The sequence below is a fragment of the Aspergillus nidulans genome, chromosome II (genome assembly GCF_000011425.1).
Source record: "Aspergillus nidulans FGSC A4 chromosome II".
Taxonomy (NCBI): Eukaryota; Fungi; Ascomycota; class Eurotiomycetes; order Eurotiales; family Aspergillaceae; genus Aspergillus; species Aspergillus nidulans.
This window is the reverse complement of record NC_066258.1, coordinates 412,906-435,143: the sequence shown is the minus strand read 5'-3', so window position 1 is coordinate 435,143 and position 22,238 is coordinate 412,906. Positions and strand designations below refer to the sequence as shown.

The 22,238-nt window shown below is 52.3% G+C and overlaps 8 protein-coding genes across 8 annotated transcripts, besides 2 other annotated features; 4 read left to right on the top strand and 4 right to left on the bottom strand.

Moving 5' to 3' along the window:
* Positions 1–20,322: part of a sequence feature (contig 1.137 611..32282(1)) that runs on past the window's edge.
* Positions 387–1,657, bottom strand: ANIA_07995 (ribokinase). Its single transcript, XM_676172.2, has one exon. The coding sequence runs from the start codon at positions 1,588–1,590 to the stop codon at positions 451–453; it is 1,140 nt and encodes a 379-aa protein (XP_681264.1). The 5' UTR covers positions 1,591–1,657; the 3' UTR covers positions 387–450.
* On the bottom strand, positions 2,144–4,485 carry ANIA_07994 (MCM DNA helicase complex subunit MCM5; the record flags this gene model as incomplete). Its single annotated transcript, XM_676171.1, has 4 exons — positions 2,144–2,182; positions 2,245–4,116; positions 4,173–4,299; positions 4,349–4,485. 4 exons carry the CDS (start codon positions 4,483–4,485, stop codon positions 2,144–2,146), a joined length of 2,175 nt encoding a protein of 724 aa, XP_681263.1.
* Positions 4,976–8,257, top strand: ANIA_07993 (vacuolar protein sorting-associated protein 54; the record flags this gene model as incomplete). The annotated part of the gene is made up of 3 exons (XM_676170.1): positions 4,976–5,192; positions 5,237–8,015; positions 8,065–8,257. 3 exons carry the CDS (start codon positions 4,976–4,978, stop codon positions 8,255–8,257), a joined length of 3,189 nt encoding a protein of 1,062 aa, XP_681262.1.
* Positions 8,329–8,984, bottom strand: ANIA_07992 (uncharacterized protein). The gene is made up of 2 exons (XM_676169.2): positions 8,944–8,984; positions 8,329–8,894 (listed from the first exon to the last, which is right to left on the bottom strand). The coding sequence occupies exon 2, from the start codon at positions 8,839–8,841 to the stop codon at positions 8,578–8,580; it is 264 nt and encodes an 87-aa protein (XP_681261.1). The 5' UTR covers positions 8,842–8,894; positions 8,944–8,984; the 3' UTR covers positions 8,329–8,577.
* ANIA_07991 (uncharacterized protein) lies at positions 10,093–11,355 on the bottom strand (the record flags this gene model as incomplete). The annotated part of the gene is made up of 3 exons (XM_676168.1): positions 10,093–10,833; positions 10,992–11,077; positions 11,160–11,355. The coding sequence occupies 3 exons, from the start codon at positions 11,353–11,355 to the stop codon at positions 10,093–10,095; spliced, it is 1,023 nt and encodes a 340-aa protein (XP_681260.1).
* Positions 12,890–13,531, top strand: ANIA_07990 (uncharacterized protein). The gene is made up of 3 exons (XM_676167.2): positions 12,890–13,086; positions 13,146–13,390; positions 13,444–13,531. Exons 1-3 carry the CDS (start codon positions 12,928–12,930, stop codon positions 13,460–13,462), a joined length of 423 nt encoding a protein of 140 aa, XP_681259.1. The 5' UTR covers positions 12,890–12,927; the 3' UTR covers positions 13,463–13,531.
* On the top strand, positions 13,757–15,202 carry ANIA_07989 (putative phosphatidylserine decarboxylase; the record flags this gene model as incomplete). The annotated part of the gene is made up of 5 exons (XM_050611181.1): positions 13,757–13,816; positions 13,865–13,906; positions 13,958–14,093; positions 14,158–14,716; positions 14,758–15,202. The coding sequence occupies 5 exons, from the start codon at positions 13,757–13,759 to the stop codon at positions 15,002–15,004; spliced, it is 1,044 nt and encodes a 347-aa protein (XP_050467232.1). The 3' UTR covers positions 15,005–15,202.
* Positions 15,380–16,126, top strand: ANIA_07988 (peroxiredoxin-like family protein; the record flags this gene model as incomplete). Its single annotated transcript, XM_676165.1, has 2 exons — positions 15,380–15,536; positions 15,603–16,126. The coding sequence occupies 2 exons, from the start codon at positions 15,380–15,382 to the stop codon at positions 16,124–16,126; spliced, it is 681 nt and encodes a 226-aa protein (XP_681257.1).
* Positions 20,323–22,238: part of a sequence feature (contig 1.232 1219..5001(1)) that runs on past the window's edge.

The following is a 22,238-nucleotide window of genomic DNA, read 5'->3' as shown; positions in this document are numbered from 1 at the left end:
ATCAAGCCTATCTACGTGGATAATCGAGGCTAATTACTCGATTTACTCGCGGTTTATCTATGCACGCTTCCTGGGCCGTGCTTATAGCTTTACGTACGTAGTTGAGATACGTACTCCGTAGCTGGAGTCGCACTCGCACCGCAGACCAGGGTTGAATTCGCAATTCAGCGCTTAAGTTCAGAAGCGTGAATGCCCAAGAGGATTACATCGCATGCACTTCACGAGTGCAAGTCGTAGCGCATGCGTTCGTTGTGTTTAAGCGCTTGCTTAGGAGCTATTTTCGCATTTGGCGATGGCGTTACTACTCTGGCTCTACTTCGCGCCAAATGAAACGTAGACTGGGACATGATAAGTGCATTGCCAATGTGAACATTAAGATGAATTGGTCTATTTCTATTCTCTATATTGGGTCCATGGCCGTAAATTACACTGCTCCTTGACGTAGAGTTGCTAGATCTCATTTTCCCACGGAATACTATCCATCGCACCCTGCCTTTCTACGCCTCTTGCCGAAGCCCTCGTGGCCACACCCATCGCCTCATCCATGACATTTTTGTACCTATGCTTCTTCTCCTCAGCGTCAAGGTCCTTCCCAGCCTTTCCTTCCCGGCGCCTTCCCTCACGCCATCTTGCAGCCTGAACTGCATAGGCTCCCACGAAAGTATCGCCCGCCGCCGTCGTATCAAGCACCCTGCTCACTTTCGCAGCAGGGACCTCATTCACGACCCGGTCCCCTAGAGTATCCGGATCCGCAGCACTATACCACACCCCCTTCGCCCCCAGCGTAACAATCACATATCTTACGCCGAGGCTATGGAAGTACCGCGCAACCTTCTCCTTCCCGTCCTGCGCGCTTTCAATGCCCGGAACGCGCAGCAGCACGTCCTCGTCCGGTGTCATGAGCTCAGCCTCCGTCTCGTTCATGATAAGGTGGTCAACGCCCTTGTACACATCCTCCGGTAAGCCTCCAGGCGGCGCAGGCGCAGGGTTAAACATCACGTCCGGGCCAGCATCAATCCCCCTCTTCCCATCCGCGCGCTGCTGTTCCTTCCACCGCGCGATCTCGCGGAGAATCGCGACCGTCGTCTCGGTGGGAATCTCGCCCTGCATGACAATGACATCCGGAGCTGGCTCCGCAAGCGCCATGCCAACAACTGACGGGTCGGCCTGCATCCCCGAGTAATTTGCGCCCGGCGAAAACAAGATCCTGTTCTCGCCGCCGGCGGATGAGTCCACAATTATAACGGCCACACCTGTATATGCGTCTTCCACAACCTTCACGCGTGACGTATCGACACCGGATTTCTCCAGGGTGGGCTTGAGAAGTGCGGAAAAGTGGCCGTCTAGTCCTCCCACTGCGCCAACCATTTCGACGTTCACGTCGCCAGTGTTTATGCTTGTCGAGAAAGAGGAGGATTGCGGCTGCGAACGCGAGAGTCGCCCACACGCAACGGCTTGGTTTGCGCCTTTCCCGCCTGCACTTGTGAAATATGAAGAAGAGGTGATTGTTTCGCCCGCGTCTGGGAAGCGTGGCGTTACGGAGACCATGTCGGCGTTTAGAGAGCCGATGACGCGGATCGTAGGAGGCATTTTGACTTTATCGATTAAGATATATTCGAAATCGATTGTAGAAATGACAAGTATCTAAAGGTAAAGGTAGAATGGCAAAAAGAAAGTTACTGGTGAGGTTGGTAAGTGTCAAGGTGGGATGCAAGCTGTGAAATGCGGGATGGCTCCAATTACATAGTGGGGTCGTCGTCTAGAGGCGGATATAGACGGTATGATAACGCGGGGTGGGACAATTTCTTTTCAGCATAAACGCAACCTGTAGGCTACCATGAAAGTGGATGCTCTCAGTCTGCTAGGTCTATCGAAGCATTGGCATATCCAAAAACTCTTCCATCGCTTCAAATGGTGCTATGCCAGACAATGCTTAAATATATTATGGAACCACATACTACCTCTTTGAAACGGAAATCAATGACTTTGCTCGGATCTTTATAAAGGACTGCAATATTATTGTTTAGTTTATTTTGTTATTAGGATATGTTGTCAGCTTATGAGCCTGCAAAGTGCGATTTCATGTCATGAATTATCTATCATCAAGTATCTGATATCATCGAAATCAACCAACGCCAGACCCTTAACCCCGCTGTGCGTAAACCAAAGTATCGTTCCGATGCTGTATAGAAACATACAATTAACTATAAACCCAAGAGAAGCCTATACACCCTGCCGGTATACCTGTGACCCTCCAGATCGAATCTGAATCGTCCCCCTGCGCTGCAACACAATCACCGCCCTGTTCAGCGCTTGCTCGGTGTATCCTCTGCCGTCGACAAACTCGCGGCGCAGAGTTGCAAGACTGGTGCTCCATCCGATAGGAAGACGGCGCTTCAGTTCGTCTTCGATCTTAGAAACCTCCTCCATCATCTCTCTGCTGCCCTGGCCCTCACCCTGTGTGATGGCGTCCATTGTTGATGCGAGGAAGAGGCGAATAGCTTCATCAACGTGGGCTTCAGTTGCTATAGGCTGCAGACTTAGCTTGGCCAGCGACTCGGTGATACGGACAATGGCTTCCAGTTGACGAACAGTTATGGGGATAGAGGAGCGGGCGTTGGCGTCGAGCTCGGCGCGGTGGACCTGCTTTCGGATCGAAACGAAATGAGACGAGAGTTTTTCTGCCGCTTCGGGTGAAAGACGGGGTGCGCAGCGGCTGCGACAGTAGCTAATGTATCGTTTCATTTTCTCTAGGGGAATCTCTGCCTCGACCTGCTCCTCCATGCCTCGGCCACCCATGTGCACTCCCATGACGTGACGGGCGATGTTCTCATCCCGGCTGCGTTCATGATCGTCGCGGACGACGAAAATCATATCGAAACGGGAGAGAATGGTGGTTTGGAAGTCGATATTTTCACCGGGAGTCTTGAGGTCGTCGTATCGGCCGAAGATGGGGTTGGCTGCAGCTAAGACAGATGTCCTAGAGTTGAGGATGGTGGTGATACCGGCTTTGGCGATGGAGATCGTCTGCTGTTCCATGGCTTCGTGAATGGCTACTCGGTCTTCATCTCGCATCTTGTCGAACTCATCGATGCAGACAACACCACCGTCTGCAAGAACCATGGCACCTCCCTCCAGATAGAATTCACGTGTGGCCGGGTCCCGTTGCACGGATGCCGTAAGACCAGCAGCGGACGAACCCTTACCGGAGGTGTAGATGGCGATTGGTGAAACTTTTTCCGTGAACTTCAGCAGTTGAGATTTGGCAGTACCAGGGTCACCAAGGAGAAGAACGTTGATATCTCCACGAAGCTTCATGCCGTCGGGAAGAATCTTCTTTGACCCTCCCATGAGCAGACATACGATAGCCTTCTTGATGTCCAGGTTTCCGTATATTGAGGGGGCAATGCTTCTCGCAAGAGCTTCGTATAGGTCGGGGCGTCGGCTAAGCTCAAGGAACTCCTGCTCCTCTTCTTCTGAAAAGATATAACTTCCCTTAGCGGTATGGTCGAGATCTGTTGTGATACCGACCGCGCGCAGATAGGGGTTTCGAATGGCTACAGCACCGTCCTTCTTCCCTCCCTTTTGATAGATGGAGAAGATACCCATCACCGTGCAGCGGGAGCCGGGTACAACCCTGTTGGCAAGATATCGATCGGCGGATATAAGCACATGACGTGGCAGTTCACCTACTGGAACTTGATCCGGGGCTTCTTGGAGCTTGAGCACTTGCTGATCCACAAACTGGGACTTTTCGTGGGCAACAACGTATGGGTCAAGGGGGCACTGGGTGTCGGGCTCTTCACCGGGTTGGCGCTCACGACCGCACCGCCTTGGAAGTGTAAGGCCGGAGAAACCACCCTCGACCCGGATATTCTCAGCGTGATCGCAAGATTTGCAGCGAATGTGGACGGTCGTTGCTTTGGAGGATATTGTTGAGGCACCGATTACGATACCTGGGATACGGACAAGGTGGGAGATATTCGTTGCATTCAGGTCGCGAATGGAGATGTGAGTGGCTGAAGAGTGGAGCAGAAGTTGGTGGGTTGGAAGCACGATATCTCGTTGCGAGGGATAGACAATTCGCTGAGTACATTGCTGCAGAGCTGCCTCAAACTAAGTTATCATATGTCAGTAAGTCTTCGCCACTCAGCCAAGGGAGGGCTACTTACCAGAGGGATAATATCTGCAGGTTCGGTGGTGAGCTTGTGGGCCAACTCTTCGTTGTAGGAAATCAGGTGGGCAATATCGATGTCGCAGTAATAATGTTTGACGAGAACATTTTGGCGTAATTGATCCCTGAACCTGGTTAGCATTGCAATGGGCTCGTCGAATCTTTTCCGCATACCGGTAGATGAAGGCATTGTCCAGCTGGAACTCTAGAACAAACTCCCTAAGCTTGGATTGAATTTGTGTGCGAGATTCATCGGCGCCGTCAGTGCTGGGAGCGAGCACGCTCAGCGTGTAGGGTGTACGTCTGTCCATACTGATGACAGTGCGGAGTGGTGGAGAGAATGTCGGGTGTAGAGTGTAATCAGGGAGGAGGTAGCAAAATGAATTTCCAGAAATTGACAAGACACGAGAACACGTCGCGTGTGTCTCACGCGTTAAGTGGTTTATGCCTGACATATAAGGTATATTTTCAGGTACCGACCTCGGAACATCAATTTTGCCGACAAATGGAAAGCGGACTAGCGTTTGGCCGGGGTTACTGCGCTTTACCCAATCGGGGCCAGCTACGCAGCGTCCACGCTCAGCCAGCAGCCGATTATCGCTTTGACAGTTGGCGGATATCAGTGACCTGAGACTCTGCTGATCGACTATCCTGCTGCCTGTAGTTCTGCTGAAATTAAGCAATTGGCTGCCTCTTATCGGCGGCTCTGCGTTCGGCTTAGACGACGGTCTAGCTGCGCTTGTCATGCTGAGGTGAAGTGAATGAGCTAGGTGGCTGTTGAGTCGCCAGTTTGACGGCGAGATGTCCGCGAGTCCCCGGAAGTCGATTGACAGCTTAGCATCAGGCGCATCGACTCCTTCCTTGTCCCAGTACTCGTTCAACCAAATTGAATCCCCCCGCGGCTCGTCCCAGCGATACCCCCTGAGGAGAGGGTCCACGGCCAGTTCGATTGTGAGCATTGGCGGAGTGCTTGATCCTTCTAGTCGACATGGAGCGATAGCAGAATCAGGCCAGAATGGTACGTGGGATATGCTAGATGACTGTACCATACTGACTGGATAGCCATTTCCACGCTTCTTCAACCTCCTATCGTCCGCACCGGCCTTGTCCCTCATTCTTCAGCTGCATCTGGCGGATACAAACCTCCGAGCACTCGCGATATCCCTCCTGTTCCACTGACGAACATCCCACACATCGATCGAAAAGCATTTGAACCATACCTGACCCAAGTGGGCTCGTTGTACGAGGTCTTTCAGGAAGCAAAGGAGAACAATGAGCAGGATGCACAGCTAGCGCGGGGAGGTCAGACGTCACCAAGGTCTGACGGACAGGACTCTCTGAGCCCGAGGAATCTTGAACGCCGGCTATCTGGAGTATCGACCAGTTCTCGTTCAACTTCTCCGTACGCCGCAGGCAAAAGGAAGTCGTCGAACCGTGGTCGTACGCCTGCTGTCACGCCTTTATCGACTATTCCTTCCGTTTACTTTGAGGATGATTTCCGTCTTGAAAATCCGCGCACCTTCGATGTAGTGTCAGAGAGATCAGAGGTTGTCACACCTCCTAAGGCGCCGAGCAAAGACAACAAAATGGATATAGTTGAGCCTGCGCCAACTGGGAGAAAGGCGCTAGCGACGAATGCAATACTACAGGAGAAATTGTCATGGTACATGGATACTGTAGAGATACACCTAATATCCTCAATCTCGACCGCGTCCAAATCCTTCTTCACGGCCCTTGGTTCGCTACGGGAATTGCATGCTGAGGCTGCTGATTCTGTCCGGCGAATCCAAGTCCTGCGGAAAGACCTTCAAAAGATCGACCGAGAAATGGCATTGGGAGGATTGAAGATAGTTAACCTACGTCGCCGAAGGGAGAATGTCCGCATGCTTGCTGATGCAGTTGCCCAGCTTCGAGACGTGGTCGAGTCCGTCACCCGATGTGAGGAGCTGGCCGAAGACGGAAATATCGAAGAAGCAGCCGATGGCCTCGAAAAGGTCGAGAAACTGATGGCCGGAGACTATACTCCTGATCAGGCAGAGGGCGAACAACGGAGAACTCTTGATTTACGAAGACTCAAAGCATTAGAGGGTGCATCAAACGAGCTTGACCGTCTGAGATATCAGATTGGCACGGGCTATGAGAATCGTTTCTTGAACGAACTCCTCGGCGATCTGAGGCGTCATGTTGATAGTGCTCCATTGACTGCAACTGTACAGAGATGGGGCTATTCGTTTTCACGGCAACGTGGGGGTCACCGCTCTAGTATTAACGAGCCGCCAGCATACATGTGTGTTGGCGAAGATTTTCGATATCAGCTACGCCTGCATCTCACTGGCCTAGCTCGCGTGCATCATACCACAACGGCTGCGACGGCATTCAAAACAGCTATCCTGCGTGAAATGAAGAGTTTGATTCGCAGACATATGCCGAGCAGCAATGACGACGATAACGAGTCCATGGTGTCGGTTTCTACTCACAGATCTCATCAGCTTAGCTCGCAGGAGAAGTCGTCCATTCTTGCCCGTAACCTCCGGGCTATGGATGCCGAAGATGCATACAACATGCTTGCGCAAGTGTACACTGGTGTTAGCGAATCTTTACGACGGCTAAGTGTCCAAGTCAAAGTCCTCCTTGACATAGCCAGTGGACTGGGAAGTCTTCAAAGTCCTAAGTCGCCTGTCGGAAATGCCGGCCCGCGGGATATACCGCATGCAGCTCAAGATGAGATCCTACAAGTCTTGGACATGTCCAGTCTGCTCGGTCAGGCGGTCGACATCGCGCAGTCTCAGGCGACCAAAGTGCTGAAGGTCCGATCCGAGCAGACGGCCAATCTCTGCAAGGAAGATTTTGTCAAGTACTTTATCCTGAACCGCCTCTTTGCAGACGAATGCGAGGCTATTTCTGGTCGGGGTGGAACTGCCTTTAAGACCGTTGTTGGAAACCAGATCCGCGACTTCATCAACCGGTTCGGTAACGAGCAACGGCATCGGATCGTACAGGTAATGGACGCTGATCGGTGGGACGCAAAAGACTTTGGAGAATCCGAGTCAGAGGTTCTTGACCGTATTTTAAGTGCGAGCACAAAAGACGTTGACACCTGGATTGACGTCTCTAAGATTTGGGTTGCCAAGGAGCAGAAGCCACCACATTCTCCTGCAGTCAATGGCTCCAAGGAGAAGGAGAAGACACGGTCTGCCGTGATCGATGAGCAAAAGTATATTCTCTCAGACTCAGCACTGGCGATGATGAGAAGCATCGAAGAGTATCAGTTCTTGATGGCAAACATACCCAACATGATACCAGACATCTCGTCTGGTCTTCTAGAATCACTAAAATTATTCAACTCGCGGTCATCGCAGCTAATCCTAGGTGCGGGGGCTACCAGGAGCGCTGGTCTCAAGAACATCACAACGAAACATCTTGCGTTGTCTTCGCAGGCATTGAGTTTTATCATCGCGCTGGTCCCCTACATTAGGGAATTTGTCCGTCGACATTCACCGCCTGCTTCCTTGATGGCTGATTTCGACAAGGTGAAGCGGTTGTACCAGGAACATCAGTCCGGCATCCATGAAAAGCTTGTGGATATCATGGGATCTCGATCGTCCATACATGTCAACGCGATGCGGCAAATCGACTGGGATTCCAGCTCCCGGCCCGCGGGTGTTAGTCCGTACATGGAGACCCTTACGAAGGAGACGGGCACGTTACACCGAGTACTGAGCAAACATCTGCCGGAAATGACAGTCATAATGATCATGGACCCGGTCTTCAAGAGTTATCGAGACCAGTGGACCCGGGCGTTTGACGAGGCTCAAATCAAGACGGAAGTTGGAAAGCAGAGGTATACACCGTTCCAGCACATTTGTCGAAAGTTATACTGATTTGTGTAGGCTGCACCGCGACGCGGAGTACTTTCAAGCCAAACTTAGCAAGATAGACGGGTTCGGAGATTTGGGCGAACGTTTGTTGGAACTGGTCGACAAGAAGACGACAGAAGCGCCAGCTCAAGAGTCCCCTGAAAGATCCTCAAGGCAAGGCTCACCCCAGTCTCAAAATGAGGCCAAGGGACAGGGCCAGCACTGATATTGTACCTATAATCATCACCATGTGTGCGCCTTTCAGCGACTGTATATATTAATTATTGTCCTTCCATGCGTCCATAGATTATATATTTTTTACTATTTCGTGTCAATATATCCTACAAATCGGATTGAAACAGGTTTCCTCGGATGCAGAAGTTCTTAACTTCGTTTCAATCATATATTTATATAATGCATAAACTCCAATATCAGCCCTCCACTCAATGGCGGCCGACAGGAAGGTGCGAGAAAAAAATTATATGTGTTTGGAAGTTAGGCGCCTGGCCCAACTAGTCCAAATCTCATAATCCTATTCATAACCGTTTAAACACCCTGGGCACCGACCCCCTTGTTCTCGCCCAGTGTCTTAGGCTCGTGTCCACCCTTGCCGCTGCCATGCAGGTTACTGTAATGGGGCTGTCCACTGTACGGTTCCGAGGAGCCGGTCACCTCAGGCATGGGCGCTGTGCGGTCGACGCGGTTCATGTGGTCGTTGTCGGGGTTTGTGCCGTGAACCTTCGTGTCACCGGCTTCGAAGGTGTTGTCGGACACTTGGTTGTCCTGAGCGTATTCGACTCCGCGAGGCATGATGTTATATGTGGTGTTTAGTATAGAGGTGTTATGCTGGTTTGGTTGTGGTACTGCCTTCCGGTTAGAGCAGAAACGGAAACGAAACTGAATAAATCGTACCTGAATTGATTTGTATCTAAAAGAAGACGTGTTCGATTGATAGATTGATTGATGATGGATAGAAGTGGTCGAGTTCCTGGACGAAGGAAGTTATATAGACTTGCTGTCTCCAAGTTTGGTGGGGCGTGATAGCATTATGGCGTCATTGGTCTGAGAGCGATGACTTCACCAGCTCAAGCTTGTCCTGATCGTCTCTCCGCATCCGCTGGTTCTAGAAGCGCTTCGCTTGATTTTGAACGACGAATTCTGTCATTGTGGAGATGGCTTCGTTATCTGCTTCGCGTCAATCCATGCTTGGACTCGACTCTGGTCAGGTACAGGGCAGACGGTGAGAGTAGACTATATCGCATACTACTCTGTACATACTAACCGACGATGATGCGCAGTATAGGACAAAGACTGCAATGAAACAAAAAGCAATTTTTTACGGAATTCCCATTAATTATTATCCGACGCGATCGTACACGCTCAAGGCATTCTAAGTCTCTAGGGATCTCTAAGCCACTAGATTTGTGGCTGACTCCATCAACTCAGCAGCACAAATGGATCTGAGCAACTACCACTCCAATCATGTCGTTCGTATCGGCATTTTTTCTCCTAGCCGCAGACTGTGAGACTTCGCATGAGCGGACTCGGAATGTAGAAGGATGAGCATGGTGTCTCAGAGGCTAGAAGCCAATAAAGGACCACGATCCTGCGAAAACAATGCACTGAAGAGCGTACGGAGCATCCGAGACTGGGTCCCCTGCCCGCCGGTATCACCGACCAAGAAGCCAATTCCTTCTTGTTCCCGGAAGGAGGCGATGGAAGATGGTGTACAGGAGGCGGAGTATTTATACTTGTTATGGTATACTTGCTATGCTCGAGTAATATTTAAATTTGCCAAAAGGATGTCAATGAGCACTGCCAAGGGGACTCATAGACTTTACGGCATATCTACATAACACTTAGAGCTCTTTGTATTCTTCGAAGTGTAAATCACGGCTGCAGGGTATGTTGCGAGGTAGCCTTGACTACCAAATTATCAAGCGAGGCTCACATTACGATAGGGAGGACAAGCAAGGGGATATCGGATCAAATTTATAACTAGCTATGGCTTAGGCTACTGGATCAAGGTGGCATATTGTCTATATACCTACATACCCCCTATCAACTCCTATCTGACTCTGTCGCTTTGACTCTCCTCTTCCTCCTCCTTCTCCTTTGCGCCGAGTCCGACTCTCTCGACGCCGACCTCTGCATTGCATGTGTCCCAGCCCTCAGGACCCCATAAAAGTAAGCCGGCTTCACTTTTGAAATATCAAGGCCGGCGATTTCGTTGGTAGCTGTGCAATCTGATTCAATACTAGCACTCAGGGTGGAGGTTGAGCTTCGACTGCTTGATATCTCACTAAAGCTACTACTACTGTTAGTAGCACCGGCAGCGGCCCTGAGGCTTGACACAAACGTCGACGCCGGGGCGTTAGAACAGGGGCGAGTGTCAGTATAAGAGCCAGAACCAAACTGGACGCTGGCGATCTCTACAGCGTACTTTGTTCGAATGAAGACTCCATCCTTTTGCGGGATGATTTTCGGACCGGGCCCATGGTTTGAGAGGTAGATCACGATTTTTCTACCAGCAGTGTCCTTTGTCGGCAGTGGCATGCTAGTATACGCAGTTGAAGGGGCTTGAGCTTGGGGCTTGTGTTCGCGCTGCGGCCCGGATGCGGCTTGTGGGCTCGGGCTTGGGCTTCGGGCTGAAGGTGAGGATGCGGATGAGGCTGGCGCTGGCTTATCTTCGAGGATGCTCCGCAAACTATAGAGGTCGTCACTAACATCGCCCTCTTGAGGATGAGGAGAGTTTCGCGGGTGGAACAACGGTTTGGACCTCGCTAGAGCCTCCGAGCATTCCTGAACACGTGTAGAGGCAGCTGTAGATTTAAACACCCGATTATAAAGACGAGGGTCTATCGATTCGGCGACTGCTGATTGGGCTAATGGTGATCTATTCCTTTCAGGAGAATTCCGTGGGCTTCTCGCTTGTCCTGAAGATGCAGTCGACGACGCACCGAGTCTGCTCGTCGAACTCTGAGACTGAGAGCGAACACCAGAGGGCAAATTTGGACCCGAGTACAAATTTGGAACCTGTCTCGTCCTAAACGCACCTGTCATCAGGGAATCTATAGGTTGCCGGGTCTGTTTATGCACTCGGCATCGACTTCGAGGTCGACTTCTACCAAAGGAAGAAAGAGAAGAAGAAGACGAAGGCGAAGGGGGATCAGGATTCGCAACAGCAAGCCTTTTCACGCCCGCGCCTTCTGTATAAGCCCTATCTTCACTTGAACCGAAAGCCGACCCTGAGCCCGACGAGGCTTTAGCCTGGTTCAGGTGCTGGATTTGCACCTCCGCGCCCACTTTAAGAGACGACGGCATCTCGCACCTTTTACAAATCCCATTATATTTAGATTTTCTTGCCTGACCCCCACCGAACGCAGAGTGGTGGAGGGGTGATCTGTACCACGTCTCTTTTGTCTTCTGCAGCGGCCAGAGCACGAAAGTAGGGATTCGGGTGCTTCGTGATGGAGGAGGGTTCGGAATGAACCCGGAATTGCTACCGCACGAATGGCAGAACATGCCGCAATTAACCAGTATTTGCTAGCGATGAGGGAGAATCTTGAGACTGGAGGCGAGCTTAGGTCGCGTTGGGGGTTCACGATCGAGCATTGCGTAGCATGGCTGACCATGGGGCCGGGAATGAGTATTTATATTAATAAATCCGTGGCAGACACCGGAGAAACAGCTTGAAGTCAGCTCGAAGGGCATTGTTGGCCTCTTTGGGGATAGAGCTGGGTCAAAAAAATGAGATGGATGGCTTGAAAAAGTTCTTTATGCTTCACAAAGAGACTAGTATCTAAGTGAGCATTGACCGCGGGTTTCTCGGGGAGCAAGAGCAGGTCAAAGAGCTGTGAATCAGACCTTCACGTAGAATGGTGCATGTCATTACCTAGGTTGGGCCCTGATAGTATGCTGATAAGTCCCCGTACACTGATCAAAAGTTCTCGGTATAATCCTCGATGTCCTGGAATGAAGAGCAGAGAGGCTGGGCTCGGTACAGAGGTAATGCTCACTTCTTTATGCAATGTTACTCAAATAGATGATGAGATCCAAGACTCCCTTATATTCACAGGCGGCCCCTGTGCCTAGCCACACGCATACTAGAAAGGTTATTGAGATTGGATTGTCCACTAATGGCTCCAGCAACGAATTTTTATCCGGTAGACTTCACAGAAGAGCAGTGAGACTTCTAACTCCATCTAGTTATCGATTACCATGAGGTAATGGTAGTTTATATTCACAATTACTCAGGTAGGTTATTCCAGAATCGAGTCTATTCAGTACCAACTCACTGGGTGAAAGTGTCATTGCAAATAGTCATATTTCTGCGGCCAGACTATCTTATTTCTCCAAAACACATTACAAGCACACTTCAAGTACCTAGTAGCTGACAACCTAGGCTGTTGCGGTCAGCCGGTGCTGAGGGCCATGCATCCGGTTTTGGGCAGTGACGGCACAGGCTGAATCGATCAAGAGCACCAACGCCTAATCCTGAAAATCGCTTGGGTGAGTTATCCCCAATTTAAATTGACGTGGCATACGGAGCACAAGAGGACACTCGTGTTACGATGGTGTTCGTCGTGCCTGATACCTCTACTTCCAAACTACCGCATCAAAGCCCGTGCCCTAATACAAACACAGTTACACTGGAATGACATGCGCTTCACGAAACAAACGTTCACGTTCGCGTGGGGATTTATCACGGATCACCGGCAGGCCCAGGCCAGTCGTGCTCTGGTGGCGTTCGACCTGACACTATCATGACTTCATCGGACCGGCATTCTATATAGAGGCACTGCACCCTCGACATCTCAAATCCACTAAAATATCTTACTTCTCTACTGCCATATCAATCTAATTCATATCCATATCTTATCACAAATTAGCACAATGTCCTCTCTCCAAGGAAAAGGTATGTCCTCTTCGGACAACCAGCCAACCACCTCCACCCGCGGCGGTGCAAGCGCCCATCCTACGCCCGCAAACAACTCTGGTGGCGGTGCCGGATGGGGTGATTCCGGCCTTCTAAAGGGTGGTCTTGAAGGAGTCGTATGCATACAACACCTATCCTTTACCAAGATGAAGCACTAATGTGTGATAATCCGCAGAGCAACCGCCTCTCCAGTACCTCCGGCGAGTCCCACAGCGGCAAGATCTCCAGCTTGAATGGTGAACTGTCTTCCCTTAAGGAACAGAAGATGGCCGGGGAGCAGCGGTATCGGCAAGATATTGAGGAGTCCGGCGGGACGGTGCCCAAATCGTCGGATCATAGTGATGCAAGCTTCATGACTGGGAAGCCCGGTGGCGCTGGGACTTTGCCTGGGTGGGAGACTGCGAAGGGAGCGCTTAATAGGTATGATTTATTCTCAAACTACTGGGTTATGAAATGAATGCTGACTTGTGTAGCATGATGGGCAATGAATAGACTACTCTTGTATACGGTGTAATGGGTGTCTTTGGGTTGGCGTTAATCGTATGGCAAATTTATGTTCGTGTACATTATATTCCAAGCCTACGCCTATATGGCGCTTGACACTGGTTGTAAAAAATCATTGGACTATATTCCCTCATCCGCACGTATCAATGATATATCAGATCGTATGGCCTCACATTTTTGTAATAGTGACGTCACACAAGTATCGTACAATAAAGATATAGAAAACTCCCAGACCTTAGCAAAAACTAAACTCTCTGCACGTAGCAAGCAAAGACAAACATTATGGGCATAATCGGATTAGTTCATGCCGCGGTAGACTGGCTTCTCGGCTGGGCCAAGCTGGTACGCGCAATTCACTTATCCAAGAGAAGCAGCTAAGATGATGAATAGATCCAGAACCGCGAAGTCGGCTGGCTCACCATCGACCGCAAGGTGAGTGGAAAGAATATAGTCAGTTTGTAATGATCTTTAACAGTGGAGCAGACCGGAAAATATATGCGCGAACAGCAGCCTCTCTGGAAGAAACTCAAACTCCTCCTCCTCTTCAACCCGCTGACAACATGGCTCGATACGACGCACGCGATGAGACTATATATGCATAACAGCGCGATCAAAGAGGGTACTCAATCCCAAAGGCTGAAACGGAAAGAACAGGGAGTAGCTAATAGAGTTTGTTTGAGCAGGGAAGCAAGAAGCAGCCCCAGCCTCGGCCAAACGCATCCGAGAATTCATCTCCTTCTTCCACATCAACATGGACGAGTTCGAGCCCTCCGACCCGGCAGCCTTTCGCTCATTCGAAGAGTTCTTCGTCCGTCATCACAAGCCCGGAACGCGGCCCATATTCGAGGCAGAGAACCCGTCCTCTGCAGTGTGCGTCGCGGACTCGCGCGTCGTGGTCTACGAGCACGTCGCCGAGAGCAAGAAGATCTGGATCAAGGGGGAGGACTTCTCTATCACGAACCTCGTCATGGATCGTAAATTGGGTCCGCAGTTCGGAGACGGCCCCGTTGCGAGTTTCCGTCTTTCCCCGCAGGATTACCATCGCTACCATAGTCCGGTTTCAGGGAAGATCAAGGTCTTTCGCAGTATGCCGGGGGATTACTATGAGGTTGATCCGCTGGCTATCCGGAGCGGCGTCGATATTCTGACGCGGAATGCAAGGGACTATGTGGTCATTGAGACGGAGGAGTTCGGCGAGGTGCTCTTTGTTGCTATTGGGGCTAGCCAAGTGGGCACTGTTGAGTATGTTTCCTGCCCTAATCCTGCCCTGCTCTATCATCTAGATATACACTCTTGATGAAGGATGCTGACGACGGTAGGATCCACGAGAAATGGCAGAAACCCGGTGCGGAAATCAAGAAAGGCGATGAACTAGGCATCTTTCAGTTTGGCGGCTCGAGCATCATCGTCGCCTTTCAGAAGGGACGGATCCAGTTCGATGAGGACCTAGTCGAACCGAGCAAGCGTGCTATTGCGGTAGATGTGGAAGTGGGTATGAGTCTTGGTCGTGCTACATCGAAGGCTACCTAGGGTTGATAGGCGGTACTTACCTTGTGGGTTAGGCGCATTGGAGTTGGATCATTATGGAGCTATCAAGGGTGTTAGGGTTACGAACGCCAACGAAATCTAGGCTGCTGTTCGAACATTAGGACTGATTGTCAGAGAAGCACATTTTCCGTTTATATGACAATGACATCAATGTGATTTTTGAGGGCCGTGAGAGCCATGGAACGGCTTCTGTATAGAGTTCGTTCCATCACCGAGTACGCCAGAGCAGCAGGAAGCGGCTCATGAAGGTTCTAGCCAGTTGATCTAAAACAGATCCTATATAAAGGACAGGTGTGTCCATCAAGATGGCTAGAGATTTAGATCGAAATATTCATATAAATTATTTACATGCTAGCCATGCCCGGTACCATCACCAGATCCCCAGAGATCCTCTCCGGCGCCTCCGATCTGCGCGACGCATACAACCTCGAGCTGCAATCCGCCTCCGGCAACCCAGTACGTTTCGGGGACCTGATCCTCGAGAAGGGTGAGATCACGACAGTTATAATATTCAGTGCGTTTGGCTCTCTTTTTACCCCCTCCCAGTAGAATGAGACTGATGAAATATGCGGCCACCTAGTCCGCCACTTCTTCTGCATCTATGACCAAGACTATGTCCGTACGGTCTCGCACCATCTTACGGACTCCGTCCTCCAGACAATCTCGAAAACTGGCGGGCCAATCCAACTGATGATAATCGGGTGCGGCGATCCCTCACTCATCGTCCCATACGTCAGTGAAACAACGGGAGACATCGCCCAGTTCCCTGTGTACACCGACCCCGACGGCAAATTGTATGAGAAACTGCACATGAAGCGCACGCTGACGAATATCATGCACCCGCCGGTTTACGCGCAAGTTGGCTTCTGGAAAGCACTGGGTATGACTCTGCGCCAGGTATGGGGGAGGGGTTGGAAGGGCCTTAGAGGGGGACGGTGGGATCAGAATGGGGGTGAGTGGGTGATTAGGAATGGGAAGTGTGTATTTGAGCATCGGATGGAGAATGTCTCGGACCATTTGACGGCGGAGAAGTTGCTTGAAATCCTGGAGAGGACAGGAGCTGGCGATGGGAAGGGGGAGAACATTAAAGAACTTGCAATATAAGAGCTGAATATGCGCGCTGATGTGATGGATGATAATGTCGTATCCGTAGGAAATATGCTGACATCCGGCACCTGCGGCAGCTTCAGCTCTTCACCATCGGATAGGTATGCTGCTCGACAGAAACTCGACAGATTTCACTTCCTGGCAGACAAGTGGTAGGCCATACTCGGTTTCTTTGTCCGCCTGGGACAAAACTGGTGAAGATTAGATTTGTATACTCGACAGCCTGGCGTGAACAGGTCAGCTGGCTAGATCTCTATCTCGACCACCTTTATTGCGTTCGAGCATGCTGCACTCGTTGGACCGTGTCTAGGGCGTGATTCGGTTTGTTGAAGACCTTCCTCAAACGGGTTCCTTTCATGCTGGATTTGGTGAGTCTCTACCTTAGCTACATCCGACAGTCCCCTTCCAAGCCAACAGTATCTGGTTCAGAGCATCCATGAAGACGAGAATGTCTTCGAAGTGCCAGAGGTAGTGGATATAATTGACTGGCCAGTTTGGCTGAGATAGCAGCCAATACTGAAGCAATTGGGAGGAAGCAAACGAGCGAGCCACGGCATGGTCCTTGAAGGGCGTTCTCGTTGGTTGGCATTTTACTCAGGTCAAGGAGCGTTCCGTATATCCTGGCTGCTGGTAATCAAGACCAGCTTGCCTTCTATACCCAGAAGTTGTCTTACCTGGGATCTGCAGGATTCAGATGCGCTAGACGTTTGTCAGGTTCTCGTGCGTAGTGTAGGGGTTGAGGTTGCAAGGGATATTGATGGGCAGAACTTGAGCAGGTCTTAGGGTTAAGGACAAGAACAAATGGACGAGTTGAAGGCGTTCTCAGACTAAGTGGATAGGTGAGGTTCACGGCTTCTTTATGCTTGTTACGCGCCCTCTATAGCTGAATTGGGGGATTCCGTCCTTTCTATAGTAGCTACACTGGCAGGCTTAGCTGTGTGAATAGTACTGCTTGCGGACTATACCATTCAAAATAGGACGATGTTTGATGACTCGTTTCTCATGTCTATCACTATGTACAAATTCTATATCTAAATAACATGTAACAAGCTCAGCATCCTTCATTAAAGCGGTTTATTAGATATTAGAAGCCAACAACACGCGGCTTCTCAAATGGCTCTGCAGGCCATCCCTGCATGGTGACGGCATCGTCGACGCAGTCTCCTGACAAGACAAGCGTATGCTCCAGCAAACAGGCGTCCTTGCCCATTGAAGACCCGGACATGAGCCTGGACCCGGTGCGCAGGATACTTCGATCGCCGACAACAAGGGGGTGGAGCTCGAATTCGCCACGGGTGTTTAAGTGGCAGACCAGCGAGGCATCGTCGACGGCAACCCGATCGCCAAGGGTGACCATGTCCGGCTCCGTGAGGAGGATGTTGGGGTCTCCGTTGGCTAGCAGCGCACAGTCTTTTCCGATGGTTGCGCCCATGAGTCGGTAGTAGATGTTCAGGTAGGCCGTTCCAGAGAGCATTGGCAACACACCGATGCCGCGGTACATGTCTTTGATGAGCGTTTCCACGGTCAGGTAGAACTGCCAGCGCTGGTTATAACTGCATTTGTCCCAGTGATACTGGCCCTCTGTGCGGCGGCCCATGACAGCCCATTTCGTGGTGATGACAACGGCGACACCGATGATGGTCTGCGCGAAAGTGACTGCCGCGACAACGGCCGTGAAGAGGCCATAGACGGAAAAAGGCTGCCACCATTCGCGGTCAAAGGCGCGGTATTCCTGTCTCAAGGCATGCGCGAGGACGAGGAGGCCGGACAGCACGCCCATGAGACGCCAGACAGTGCTGATGACCACCATAAAAGTCGAGTACAAGACGATTCCAGGGATGGGGATGACGAAGAAGTTGGCGAAGCCTTGGTAGAAGGCGCGGCCGAAGGGGCGAGTCGTGTCTCTGCGGTGTTCGCCCGCGGCGCGTGTCCTCACTGAAGTGAGGGTCTTCTCGTCGAACGGTACAGGCGTCGAGGTGCCGGAGTTGGAGGCCGATCCTGAGGAGGAAGAGGGCGTTGACATCTTGGGCTTCTCCGAGTGCGTCTGGACGTTCTGGTTCGAGCCTATGGAAGGGAACTGGATCGCGTTTCCGTTCTTGCTGCCGGTCCACACGGTGTCTGGTGGGTAGAAGCCGTTTCGTCGGAGCAGAGAGCCAGATCCAACCATGGCCATCTCGCCAATCGTCACGCCGGGGAGGACAACAGCTCGGTCACCAAGCATTGCGCCGTCAGAGATCCTGACGCGCTCTCTGCCACTGCCGTCACTGGTGACCAGGTACGACCGCGAGCCAAAGACAACATCGTTGCCGACCTCAACGAGATCAAAGTCCTGGATACCGGGTCCCACGGACGGCCAGTAGATGCGCTTTCCAACACGGCCACCGAGCAGCCGGATGGCTACGGAGACAAGCTCGTAGTGTTTGCCGATGAGTCGGGTGAGCGGACCAAGGCTTCCACCAGGGAGGACCTTGAAGAGCGCAGCCTGTCTGATTTTCTGGCGGGTCGACATCTTCGAGACAGGGCCCGTCTGGGCACGGCCACAGGTCAGATCGAGGATCGCCTTGATGATCAGGATGGCAATGAACCAGATGATCGGGCCCACAACGGCATAGTAGATTCTCGCCAGGATATGCCAGCCAATCCGACTCGGTGTTGTGAACCAGAAGATGATGACTCGAAGCATATCGTATCCATGAAGCGGGTAGTGTAGGACAATTGGGATAAGTCCAGCAAGCCAGGGTAATCTGTACGCGAAGCCCGCGATCAGGCCCAGCGGCTCGACAAGGAGCAAAGACAAGAGCCAATGCGGGCCTGGGATGTTCGCCGAGTTGAGATCCTTGTTTGACTCGTCTGCGCTGTCGATCTCCCAGCTGGAGGAGTTGGGACCGAGGTATGTGTTCGGGGGGAGGTTGGAGCCGGGCGCGACAACGGTGCGAAGACCGATCTGTGAACCAGAGCCAATGGTGATGGGCTGCAGGAGCATGGAGGTGTTTCGTTCCACCGCGAACGGACGAACGATGCAGTTCTCCAGCACGACGTTATCCTCAAGGCGAATAAGGTCGTATTCACCGAGCGAGGCGGACTGGTGGATAGTAACGTTGCGGCCGATACGGCAGCCAAGAAGCCGGTAGTAGAGGATGCGGGAGAAATCGAAGTAGTTGTAGACTCCCTAAACCTGAATTAGTGCCTGTCCTGATGTTGTAGAGCCGAAGGGGCATACCTTTCCACTGATCTTCAGCGCCTTCTGCGTCAACCACCAGCGCATATGATACGATCCCCACATGGGATAGAGACCAGGCCGGTAGCGGCCCATCATAAGCCACTTAAAGAAGATGGCAAACGTCGGCGCAATGAACCCAATCGCCAATCGAGAGGCTAATCCGATTAGAACGATGTGGAGCAAACGGCCCATGAGCTTGTCATCAGGCGGGAAGCGTCGCGCCGTCTCGCCCATGAGAAACACGAAGATCGTCCACTGCAGTCCGACACGCATGGGGTAGAAAATCAACATAGGCACGAGCTGCAGCATCAAGACGATGGGATTTGTCGAGCTGTGCGTCTTCTTGCAGCCGGGGAGATCATCGGGGTTGATAGCCGCCTCAGGTGATTTCTTCGCGCAGGCTTCGTCCACGATCTCTGTGATATGGCCAACAGTGGGATGGAGAAACAGGACGTCGCCAGATAGACGGATACCGAACTCACGACGTAGTGTGGAGATGAGCTTGCCCGCCGAAAGACTGTCGCCGCCAGCGGCAAAGAAGTCTGTATCTGCGGTGACTTCGTCGACGACCTGATTAAGGGCTTGGGCGAAGAGCTCGCGGACGCGGTATTCGGTAGAGTTCGAGTCAGCAGATGCGGTGAGAGCGCGCAGGGCCTCGTCGACGGCTTTTTCGTCGACGTAGCCATTGTGGTCAGTGGGAATGGGGCCAGGGAGGGATTTAATGCTGCTGGGGATGAGGTAGCCGTGGACACTCTGGCGGAGGGACCGTGCTAGCTCGGCCACAGTCGTTGCAGGATGAGACTCTGAGTTGAAGAAAATGGCCTGGGGGAACCCGTCAACGGGGTTGTGGCGCATCACGATCTCGGAGTTGCCAGAGGCCTGTGCGATATGGGTTAGGGCCTGCTGCCCGTCGATCATGCAGCTCGTATGAGGGATTGAGACGCTCAAGGGCGTGCCCTGGGGAGGGCACTTCGCTTCAAAGTGTCTCTCAGCGACGGGAACGGAGTCAGTCAGGGTCTGAAGCCCTAATCTCTGACTCAACCGGATCCGCTGCAGCTTGTTGTTCGACTTCGGCACTCCCTCGTCCATGTACACCAAGAGGGCGGGCCACTTTGGCTGCAGAAGCCTTTCACCCAGTGCCTCATGGAGCTGCCTCAGATCAGGTCGCGCTTTGCCGGGGGGTGTGACTATGACCGCACCGACGGCTTCCTGGAGGACATCGTGTGGCGTTGAGAAGGCAAGTGCCTCGGTGACACGCCCGTAAAGAATGGAAGAGGGATCGCGGGCCGCAGAGAGAATGCCGTTTTCAACTTCGATAGGCGAGATAATCTCTCCACCACGATTGATAACCTCCTTGCTTCGTCCTGTGATATAAAGGAATCTGTCCTGGTCGAGGTGACCCAAGTCACCGGTATCAAACCAACCGTTCTCATCAAAGGCATCCTTGTTGATAACGCCTTGCTCGGTCAGGTATCCTGGGAATACAGGGAATCCACGTACGCAGATCCGGCCAGTCACACCGGTAGGCGCATGCTTACCGGCGCCGTCGAGAATAGCAACGTCGGGACCAACAGGTCGGCCGGATGTCCCCTCGCGCTCAAGCTTGTAGTCTGTCGGTGGAGCCACGATGGGGGCACACTCGGTCATACCGTAACTGGGCAGGACTGTGCACTGGAAGACCTCTCGCAGTTGCACGGCCAGAGTAGCAGGGAGACCACCGCCGGCGTTGATGATAAACCGGATCAGGCTCTGTCGAAGAGCGTCCGGGCGGTGCTCGGACTCGGCAAGAATCATCTGGTGCATGGTTGGCGTGGCGTAGTACCAAGTTGGCTTCCAGGTTTCAACCAGATCCCAGAAAAGACTGGGGTCAAAGGAGGCGCAGCAGATGGTGGCGCCGCCTGCAAGCATTGGGGCGTAGAGGGAGCGGATCATACCGCCGCTGTTGGAGTCAGTCTATCGATGGCACCGCAATGCGAGAAGGGAGACATACACATGGTGAAGAGGCATCATGTTAGCACAGCGTGAGGTGCCGTCGAGCGCTACACTGTCCATGGTAAAGACGGCACTGGCAAAGAGGTTGTATGCGGTGATCGGGACCAGCTTCTTCTTCCCGCTCGTTCCACTCGTGAACAAGAGGACCGCCGCATCATCAGGGTCGTCGCTGAAGGTAGTCTTTGCTGGGACAAATGTAGGGTCTGTGGAAGTCACGGTGAACGTCAAGTCAGGCTGCGGGTTGACAACGAAGACGGGCAATTTCTGATCTAGCTGGACCTTCTCCACATCAGCTTCGAGCATGAGGATGGCATCTGCATCGACAGCCTCCACGTCCGCCCTCAGCTGCTCTGGGGCAATAGTCCGCGCCATGGGGATCATCGTGTACCGGTTCGCAATGGCAAGGACGGCTAGGGCAAGGATGGGTCCGTTGGGCAGCATGACGGCAACCCTGGGCCTACCGTGAGCTGGGAACGGCAGGCCGAGCTCGAAGTCTTTGATGAAGGACCGTAGTCGTGCGTATGAGAGTTCCTGGTTGGAAGCTGGGTCGATGAGGGCCGGTCGATGGGGATCGTTGAGGAGCAGGTCTGGAAGGGGTGATGTTCGGTGCTTCATGCGGTGCTGGATACGCTGCAGGGTCGTGTTGATGGCTGTGTCTCGTCCGTCTCGGGCATGCTCTGGCAGACTGAGCCAGATGTCCTGATAGCAGCGCAAGAGATCCATGGCCAGCCATGGCTCTGTGCGTGTATCAGGACCGTCATGGTCACTGAGCAAGCAGTCCAGTCTCTCCAGGCCCCTGGCCCCTAGGCCAGAGGCAGAAGCTTCACAGCGCAGGCTGCGCAATTCGTCCTGCAACATTATTCCGTCCTTCCACCTGTTCAGGCTGGGCTGGATTGG